At 41.1% G+C, this 10,389-nt stretch overlaps 1 protein-coding gene across 1 annotated transcript in view; it reads left to right on the top strand.

Annotated features, from left to right (window-relative positions):
* VWA8 (von Willebrand factor A domain containing 8) overlaps positions 1–10,389 on the top strand; it is a 279,054-nt gene that overhangs the window by 92,656 nt on the left and 176,009 nt on the right. Inside the window, exon 14 of the mRNA XM_075065283.1 lies at positions 474–587. Coding sequence (XP_074921384.1) covers positions 474–587 — 114 coding nt within the window. The remainder of the gene's footprint in view (positions 1–473; positions 588–10,389) is intronic.

The raw sequence follows: 10,389 nt of genomic DNA, 5'->3' as shown, positions 1-10,389 counted from the left end.
AGTTGTAGCTGTCATGCGGCTGTTACAGGAGGTACTATAGACAGTTGCAATCCACAGGGCCCTGGGCTGGAACCCGGAGTAGAGGGCGGGCCCGGGTTCCCCCCAAACCTCCCAACTCCTGATCAGACACAGGAGGAGCTGACCCAAACTGTGGGTTCCGCAAGAGGGGAAGATCACTGAGGTGAAAAAATCCGCCAATAAGCTCAGGACCCACCAAGGTAGAGGAGGAACTTTGTCACAGTACTTACAGAAAATATGTCAAGTTCTTTCTTGAGCTTGCCATTTAACTGGCATTTTTCTCATCACAAGGTCATTCACTGAAAGCTATAGGTCTCAACTTTTGTTAATAACTCAGGCATTGAAATTAAGGCTTCTTGGATGAATTCCTCATAAAAGTAACATTGGTTGAGATAACTGTAAAAACTAAGGCAATTAAACACTAGATTTTTGTTCTCTTTTGATTTCCTAAATAGGCTAATCCATGACAGAGAACTGACTCTTTATGATGGCACCAGATTACTACGAGAAGATAGGTATCAGAGTTTAAAAGATGAACTGCAGCTCTCCAATAAGGAACTACAACAGAGGTAATTTGTTAGACACCAACATGGTATGCAAAGTAGTTTGTATATGATTCAGGTTGTAAAGAGTCTTCTATTTTATTGCTTGATGTTACTAAAATTTCTTGCAAGATGCTTCCTTTTTAAATCAGTAATAGAATCTGTTTTTAATATGGCTATTCTCAGTAGTTTTTGTGTTAGCATGAGAAGAAAAATCTTGAAAGAGAATCTTAGAGCAGAAACATTACAATGAGAGAGATTAAAGAAACAATATAAAAACATAAAAGTTTAGACACATAGGGTATGTCTACACAGCAAAGAAAAATCTTCAGCTGGCCCATGCCAGCCAACTCTGTCTCATGGAGCTCGGGCTGCAGAGCTGTATTATTTCTGTGTAGACTTCTAGGCTTAGGTTGGAGCCCTAGAGTCTAGGACCATGTGGGGTAGAAAGGTCCCAGAGTTTGGGTCCAGCCTAAGCCCAAAAGTCTACACAGTAGTGAAACGCCCCCGCTGTCTGAGCAGTGTGAGCCCAAGTTGGCTGGCATGGACCAGGTGCAGGTTATTCTTTGGTGTGTAGACATACCCACAGATGCACTGCATTGTTTTGAAGCATTTTATTAAGAGACATTGAGAGTTAAACAAAAAAAAAGTTGAATATTATAATTATTTCTTTCAGTAGATTAGCTAGAAAGCTGATATGTAATTTAGAATTAATATGAGGCAGGAAATTCTAAGGATGGGTTGGGGCCTGTCATGCTTATTCTTCTTGCTTTTTCACTGCCAATTATCTGCTAGAAATATTCTCTCTGTTGAAATATTTCAAGTCCTTTGATGGCCAGACAGATACACAGTCATTGTACTGACTGATTTCAGTTAATGGCCAGGATTCTATTTTATGTTGTTCAAAACAAATATAATCTAATATGTAATACTATCTTTCATAAATTCTAAAGAGATGAAACTGTTATTCTTAGATGACACTACAGTTTAAATAATGTGGGTTTTATACTTATTATATTGTGATAAATAACAATATATTGTTTTACAGCGACCAAGAGCAATAGCTGATTTTTACAGTATACAGGGCATTATGGCTTGCCTGTAATTAGAACAGAGTCCTGTGTGTAGCAGGAAAATACACATTAGGAATTGTATGTCAACTATCTGATGGGTACAATTACATGGGTCCTTTGTATAATATAATATTTGGATTCTGAAGTAAAATACAAAAAATCTTCTGTTCTTCTCTATATTTCCTTATAACTTTTACCTCAATAATAAGGTGACTCTTGGTAGTAAATTAGGTGAAATAAAACACCTCTTCTGCACCGGGAAAAGCAAGTAGATCCTACTTTTCTTGGTTGTCCAGTTAGACCCTGTACTATATGAATGTTAAAACTGAATTCCTATTTTTAATAAAACCTGATTGATCAGTTGATATAAGACTTGGGAGACAGACTCCAACCAGCGATCCAAAACTTCTGCAAAAATTCTCAAATCCAAATTAATTGGGGAGGTTGGATGATATGGGGCAAATTCCTTAGGGTTTTTCCTTTCTAAGAATGAAAAGCAAAGGCATTTTTAGTGGAATTGTAGAAGGTATCCTCTTCGAAAGAAGCAAGAAACATTTGAACAAATCTTTCAAGTGATCTTTTCATGTGTAAAAGGATTAATAGTAAAGTAAACATGATGGGAAAGGTTATACCTGCTTTCTTTTAGTTACTTTAATTAACCATTAACATATTTTTGAAATCTGAGCACCTATTCAATAATAAGAACACAGATGCCCACCCAGCGTAAATCTGTAGTATTTTAGATATTGTATAACCCAACGCTTAATAAAAAATTCCAAAGCTGATAAGATGATTCTTCTGACGGAATAACAACTGCTTTATTTTAACATTGCTTTATTTTATTTATTTTTGAAGGGGAGATTACACAGGCTGTGTTATGACGCAGAGAAATTACATGTGTTACTGAGAGTCAAACATTTTAAATTAAGAAGCGGGGTAGAATTTGAGGGATTGAGTGGAGTGGTGGCATGTTATTTGTTTAGGTTACAAAAATCAAATGAGATAATATTACAATGACTTCTGGTTTTGCAGGCTAAAAATCATAGTTTTATTCTTGAATTAAAATTTTTGGAGGATGTATGTTAAAGCTGATAACTTCTCTAAGAGCTAATAAATTTTTTTTCTGACTCAGAAGATCTTACACATGCCGTCAGTTACATTTTCGCTTGATGTTCCACCACGTTACTACTTCCACCATCTGCACTAATTTTTTTAAACAAGGGTTAGGTGCCACGTGGGTGGGTGGGATGACTCTGTCAGACATGACAAGAGCTCAGGAAGCTGATTTGCGGTTCTGGGGATGGACGATACTCATTGGCCAGTTGAAGGCCTTTTATCTATGAGCTAGCTAGCCTCCTGCTTTGAAAATTGTTACCACTGGCCTTCTCTTTAGCCAGTTGTGCGGTGTTATTACTAAACAGTTCAGGTACAATGGCATCCAGTCACATGGGGAAATTTTATTTTGTAGATTATGGATAATGGGGGAAGAAATCTATGCTGGTGATTAGGAAGGGACTTAAAAAAACTCTCTACGTATAGAGAAATTGTTGCTGCACAGTTTTAGCTATTAATAGAATTGTATGATTCACTATGTTGAACTAGTTCTGAGTGAAGAAATGCAATCACTTAAAATTGATTCAGAATGTAGATGCAGGCTTTCTGTGTAGAATTTTCCTACATAATCATTTGCTGAGGCAGACATTGTGAAGGTGGCATTCCGTAACTATAAATACAGTTGGAGGACATAGGGCAAAGCACTAGTTTCTTTATGAAATAGTATTTTAACCTGTTTGGATGGTTTTGTTTTGTTTTGTTTTTAGACTTTTCCACATACTAAACATTTAGTATAGTAAACAGAAAGGCAACTATTAGAGAAAAATATAGAAATGTTTATATAATCAGATTTGCTTCAGAAGCTGAAAGGAGCCGATTATAATGCATGGATGGGTATTCTTAACACCCTAAAGGCAGTGAATTAGTGTCCATGTGACTAGGCTAAAAGAGAGCACATACAGCATATGAGACAAATATAAGCAATGTGGCAGAATGTGAATTTTGTAGACAATAGAAGCTCCAGTATTGTTAAATTTTAACTGAATATATTCACCACCCTTTGGTTCTGAGTTGTTTATTTTCACTTATTTTTGTTTGTTCAGTTTTAGTGTATTTGAACATATACTAAAGCAGTCAGTTAATTAAAAAAAACCAGTAATCCAAGCCAGTGTGTTATACATTGCAGAAAAGTTAAAAAGGAAACAGATGCTTGATAATTTTTTATTCTGGCAGGGATAAGTGATGGAATATTTGAAAAGATGCAACATAGTTTTTCCCTTTAATTTAAATATATGTCCTCTATTTAGGCTCCTTTGAAGTATAGTTGTATAGTTAAATTTGTGTTGTCTATACATGAACTACAGAATTATTTCATAAGCAAACACCTAACCTTCTGACACGCAATTATATTTTCATGTGGCGATACTCTTTTGTAAATGATCGCCACTCAAACATTCGTTCTCATTTTGTTTGCAGTATTAAAAGATGGTTTGTGAAACTGTAGAAGAAGAAAAAACAAATAAATGAAATAAATGAAAAATTTATGTGAGGCAGCAAGGGAATGCTATTTGTGGGACTGCTATTGCACTGGTGGGACTGCATTCTTTGCTTGACCTTCGGTGAGGTTATTTTCTGTAAGGACTTACCTACACTTACGGGGGGATCAACAATCAATGCATTGGCAGTCGATTTACTGGGTCTGGTGAAGACTCCTGTACTCCGCTGGATCAAGAACAGTAGGGGGAGTTGACGGGAGATGCTCTCTGGTTGACATCTCATAGTGTGGACCCCGCAGTAAGTAGGTTTAAGCTACGTCAATTAGAGTTACGCTATTCACGTTACTCAAATTATGTAGCTTAAATTGAATTTCCTCTGTAGTGTAGACAAGGCCTAAGATTCTTCTTACTCTTTGGTGGAGAGAAATAGGGTCTCATGATCTCCCCTACTTGTCTGACCTACAGATTGAACAGGAAAGAGGAAAGAATGAAAATGTCTGGTACTCAACATTAATAAAGTATTGCCAATCATGTCAATAAGTTTTATTCTAGGTTTTAGTGTGTTAGGCTTTGGGGTTACTTACATGGCTTCTGTCTGCAGAGTGATCAGATATAGCATACACTTAATGAATATAGCTCCCCAAAGAAACAGTGGCTATAATGGTTTAGAAAAGGGATCGGCAACCTTTGGCATGTAGCTTGTCAGGGTAAGCACCCTGGCAGGCCGGGCCGGTTTGTTTACCTGCTGCGTCTGCAGGTTCGACCAATCGTGGCTCCCATTGGCTGCGGTTCGCCATCCCAGGCCAATGGGGTCTGCGGGAAGTGGCACGGGCCGAAGGATGTGGTGACCGCTGCTTCCCGCTGCCTCCATTGGCCTGGAGCAGCAAACTGTGGCCAGTGGGAGCCGCGATCAGCCGAACCTGCAGAAGTGGCAGGTAAACAAACTGGCCCGACCCGCCAGAGTGCCTACCCTGGCAAGCCGTGTGCCAAAGATTGCCAATCCCTGGTTTAGAGCCTGATCCTGCAAGGTACTGAACAACCTCATCTCCAGTTGATGTTGGATGGAGGATTCTCTCCAGCTTGCAGGATTAAGCCCTTTTTAAAATAATAATTAAATATTTAGCTTTACATTTTTAAGAGATTGAACAAACATGAATCCGAACAACACCCTTGTGAAGCAGATGAATATTGTTCCCATTTACAAACTGGGAAACTGAAAGAGATGTTCCACCAGGCCACAGAGCAAATTATGAAGAGGAGAATATACAAGTAAAGTGCTCAGTAGATCAGTTAATGAGAACAAAAAGAGAAATGCATTTGTAAATAGCTTTCCAAAGTACAGTACTTTTAATGTTAGAAAGCTTTCTTAAACGAATAGCTGGTTTATTAAAAGTTCCTTTGCCAGGGAAATTTTCTATTTGTAAGTTATTAAAATATGCAAATTAAAAATTCAAAGATTTTTTTGGAATACTATTGCTGGTAGCTGATTCAGAAATAATGGATTAAATCCTCAGATGTACTCTTTATCCCTGAGAGGGGTGGGAGGCAATGTGTGTGCTGTTTGTGTCTCCTCACTCTTGATCTTTGGCTCATCTCAGGGCTTGTTTCTCAGAACAGCTCAAAACTGTGCCAAACTGGCTCTACCTATAAGGGGGATTGCCATAGTGCACTGTGCTCTGGCTGTTACCCATCTCATCCACTCCCTGCCACACATCACAATGCCCCCAGCTGCACTGGGGGAATCCTCAAATGAGGAAATCTGACTGAGTTATGAATCCTTTACGACACAGAAGCATTGTGAAAGGACCAGAGCCAGGGCCAGGAGTGAGCTCAATGTATGTTTAATATTTTTATTACTAATGAAAAGAAGAGGTTAATCGAAAATTAACTTGCCATCTCCTATCTTCAAAACAGATTCTCCTATAATAAGATTGGTCACTGTTCCCTGACCTTTTCTGTGCGTAGAGATAATGAAATACCCATTGGTTCCTATTTCACATGATGCTTTCAGATGTTTCTTTCTATTTTTATTAACCAGGGTTTTAACTTCTAGGCTTATGACTTCAGGCTGAGAGTAACCGATGCCACCCACTTTGTTTGCTTTGATTTGGGAGTCTGATACAGCACAGCTTATTCAGTGAACAGTTTTTCAAGGGCGTTCACTGTATATGCTGTGCTGTATCAGAATCCTTGTTGTATATACCAGATCTGCCTGCTAAGCTATCTTGGTAGTCCATCGATCCGATGATGACAAATCTGTTCAGATCATCTGTTGTTGGTCTCATGGTGTGCCCTCTGATGACTGTACAAGCCAGTTCTAGAGGTGCACATTTTGCTGCAGATGGTGCATGGGAAGTTCGCGGTCAGTGGATTGTGTGCTGCTGATGCTCTGTGACGTTGTTCGCGTGCCTCTTGTAGACGCCGGCAGCGGTCTTCCTCAAAGGCAGTGCAGGTATTTCTAACTGTTGCACGCCACTGTGTTCTGTCGCTGGCGGCGTCCTCAAAGTCCCTAGGTTTGATACTGCTGTACTGCAGACTGGGTTTGATGGTGTCCTTGTAACATTTCCGTGGACGACCTATATGCCGGATGCCCTGGGAGAGCTCACCATACAGAAGCTGGCTGGGGATTCTGTTGGCATCCATTCAGAGGGGTAGCCGTGTTAGTCTGAATCTGTAAAAGCAGCAGATAGTCTATAAGGTGCCACAGAACTAACAGACATTTTGGATCATGAGCTTTCGGTGGGTGGTACCCACCTTCGGTCAGATGATTCTTGTAGTGAAATTTCCAGGGCAGGATTAGTGCTAGCAAGCAGGCTAGAGTAACGAGGTGAATTCAATCAGGAGAGAGGCTTTCTAGCGTTGACGGTGGGAAATCCAATGGAGGAGAATGAGTCTGTAGGTTGGCACGCCATTCACAGTCTTTTTTAACCCCTGATGATAGTGCTCAAATTTTGTGCAGATGATTGAACTCAGCTAGTTTCTCTTGAGCTTGGGTCTCTTAAGGTTTTGTATATTAGCCATTCTAATATCTGATTTGTGGTCCATTTATCCTTTTCTCTACGAAAAGGATAATGGACACATTCAGGTATTAGGAAATGGCATATACAAAACCTGTAGGAGCGGCACTTCGAACTCCCTGGCCACACTATAGCAGACCTTAAGCTGTGGCCATCGCTGCAGCAAAAAACTTCAGACCGACTTCAAGAGAACTTGTGCTCGGCCAGAGAGTCGGAAAAACCACATTGCTTTCAGGTTAGATTGCCATCGGGAGTACTGGCTATTAGGCGGTTCTAGTGATGCAGGACGATGATCTTCCCACCACACGGAGAGGGATTGCCTATTGTTTTCCACATTCTGCTTTGCTGCTTTGTTTTGAAGCGGAGAGACATAGTAGCGTACAGAGGTACCTGTAGTTGTTTCTTCTCCGCAGCTGCTGATGATGTCCAACTCTGTGGACACTTGCTAGTGCTGTGGACTGCTGCTTTGTTATATCTTCTACTGGTATCCCCATTCGTTCAGGGCTTTCGCTGACTACATTAGGCACCAGCGTTTTTACTTATTCATCTATAGGTGGGCGGAAGGTCAGTGCTGTCAATGAGCGAACAAATGAAAAAAAAAAGCGAATTATCATATGTGTTGTGTGAATCGTTCATTGAGGGATATTAATAATTCACTGTTAATGGTTTATTTAGAGAATGTGCCTTAAAGATTGTTCTCGCCATCATTTCGTTGATGCTTCTTTATCTTCATCAGCATTGGTTGATATGTCTGTATAGACGGCCGGGTGGAGGATTCTTCTTGTTTTGCTCTGAACGGAGGAAATGAGAGGAGAGCAAGTGGGGTACTTAATGGCTTCGGTTCCCGTTTTTAGAGATGGAGAGAGGGTCATTTTCTTCTCATTCAGATAAAGGCTTTTCTCATTTTATTTCCTTGCTGCGAAGATATTTTCTTCTTTGGAGTTTCTCATCAAACCACTCGCTGATGGTGTTACTTTTTTCTTTGGTCAGAGAGAATGATATGCTGTGTGCAGTCACTATCTGCTATGAACTGTCCTCTTTCGGTAACTAGTACCCATCAATCTGTCCGTGGCGATGTCGTTTCATTCAAGACTCCGCTGGGAAATTGTTTCGTGTTGAAAATCTGAGCATTTTCCTTCGTTTGGTTGATGACGGCAGTCGTCGCACGCTGCTAGGGCGTTTGTGCCGATAAAGGTAAGCGATGGTGTGAGTTGGAAGAGCATTCTGATATCTCGTAGATCTGTCCGAGCACTTTGGCCTTGCCGTTACTCTGGTGTCTTACGTCTCTGATGTCATCATGTTTGGCATTTAGTGGGAAGCATAGTTTTAGCGATCTTTCATTGATACCCACTGGAAGGTCTGGGAGTTGATGCATCAATGAGATTTTTAATGCCAGACCAACTCCATGTATTCTGTCCTCTGTTCTCTGTCTCAGTCTTACTCTTCCAGAAGAAGGTGTAACCACTTCCTGGTTCACTCAAGGAATGTTCCCCAGGCAATCTTGTTTCACTTAATGCCGCTATATCGATGTTGTAGTGGGCTAGTTCTCGAGCAATGAGAGCTGTCCTTCTCTCAGGTCTTGCAACAGCTTCTCGATCCATGAGGGTACAAACATTCGATACACCAATGGTAAGTTTCCTCAAATTTTTCTTTTGGTTTTGGCCATAGGTTGGGTTAAACTGCCAGCTGCAGCTTGCTGGTCAGTTGTTGTAGGGCAGGCAATTTTTAGGCCACCTTTTCTAGGCCCCTCCCTTACTAGGGTGAGCAGTGCTGTCCTGAAGAGGGCTGCTCAGATGTCTGGGATGCTGCTGGGCAACTCTGCTGCCCCAGGTACAGAGCTGCATGACCACCTATCCACAGGCCGCCTGCGTGCAGGATTGGGACTGTGACTCCCAGTGGTAACCTCTACCTGTCGCTTTGCCCCTCCCCCATCGCTGCAGGATTTGGGTGGTATGTTGATGATGTTTGATGATTTGCACAGGATCTGTGCGTGAAAACTTTTTTAAGTGGTAGAGCCATTGCACGGGAGCAATCCCACTCTCTCGACCATAGAAACCAGACACCAATGGAACGAAAATTCGTCACGACTGGTAACTTCTTTGGTTGCAGTGGATGGCCTTGGCGTCTTTTGTGCCTCATCAAGCCCTTCACTGTCCACAAAGCATTGCAGAACCACCTTCTTGGCCATTGGATGTTAGTGATCTCTTTCACCCAGTCCGCCGGAGCTGACGTAGGCATATCCCTAATTCACTGAGGGTTTGAGTCCCATCAGTTACACTCACCTGGTTTAGCCGGCCTGTCGAAGCCGTTGCCCAGGGTGTGGCCACTGCGCATGCTGCAGCTACTTGGAGCCACAAGTGAGAGCTGAGTGACAGGTGGGGACTAAAGTGGACGGACCACCCCCGAAGGGGTACGACAAGTCCCTCCATCAGAGGTACTATTCCTCCCTGGGTACCCCAAACACCCCGCTAAGTTGTACATTGTGTAATTTAAATGGAAGAGTCAATTTCTACCTTCGGTTACCCTCTTTACACCCATAATTTCCCCCAAAGATGGAATTTGGCCCAAAATATTCTAATTTCAAACAGAATTATGTGCAAAATAGCATATGATAATAGACAGGAGAAATATGAATGATTGCATTACAATTTTCTCATTTTTGAATACTAAGTTATTTGTCTGGAATTGTAATTGTGGTATTGAGTAAATATTGCCTGCCATATTGCAAATCCAACTAATTTACATCTGAGTTGCTATTATTTACTTGTATAAATAGTTGCAGCTGGAGACCGCAGGTGAAATCAGGGTCACATTGTGCTATGCACTGTATAGAAACATATTAAAAGAAAATCCCTGCCCTGAAGATCTTATAATCTAAACAGAAAAGAGAGACAATAGATGTGAAATAGTATCATCCCCATTTTACAGATGGGGATCTGAGACACAGAGAATTTTAACTGATTTGCTGAAAGTCACACACGAAGTCAGTCTGTGACAGAGCTGAGAATTAAACCCAGATCCTCCCCAAGTTCCGGTCTAGTGCCTTAACTACAAAATTATCTTTCCTGTATGTCTAATTGAGTAGAAGAAGCAGCAGAGAATCCTGTGGCACCTTATAGACTAACAGACGTTTTGGAGCGTGAGCTTTCGTGGGTGAATACCCACTTCGTCAGACGCAGGTAGTGGAAAT

The sequence above is a fragment of the Chelonoidis abingdonii genome, chromosome 1 (assembly GCF_003597395.2).
Source record: "Chelonoidis abingdonii isolate Lonesome George chromosome 1, CheloAbing_2.0, whole genome shotgun sequence".
NCBI lineage: Eukaryota > Metazoa > Chordata > Testudines > Testudinidae > Chelonoidis > Chelonoidis abingdonii.
This window is presented reverse-complemented; position numbering and strand designations above follow the sequence as displayed.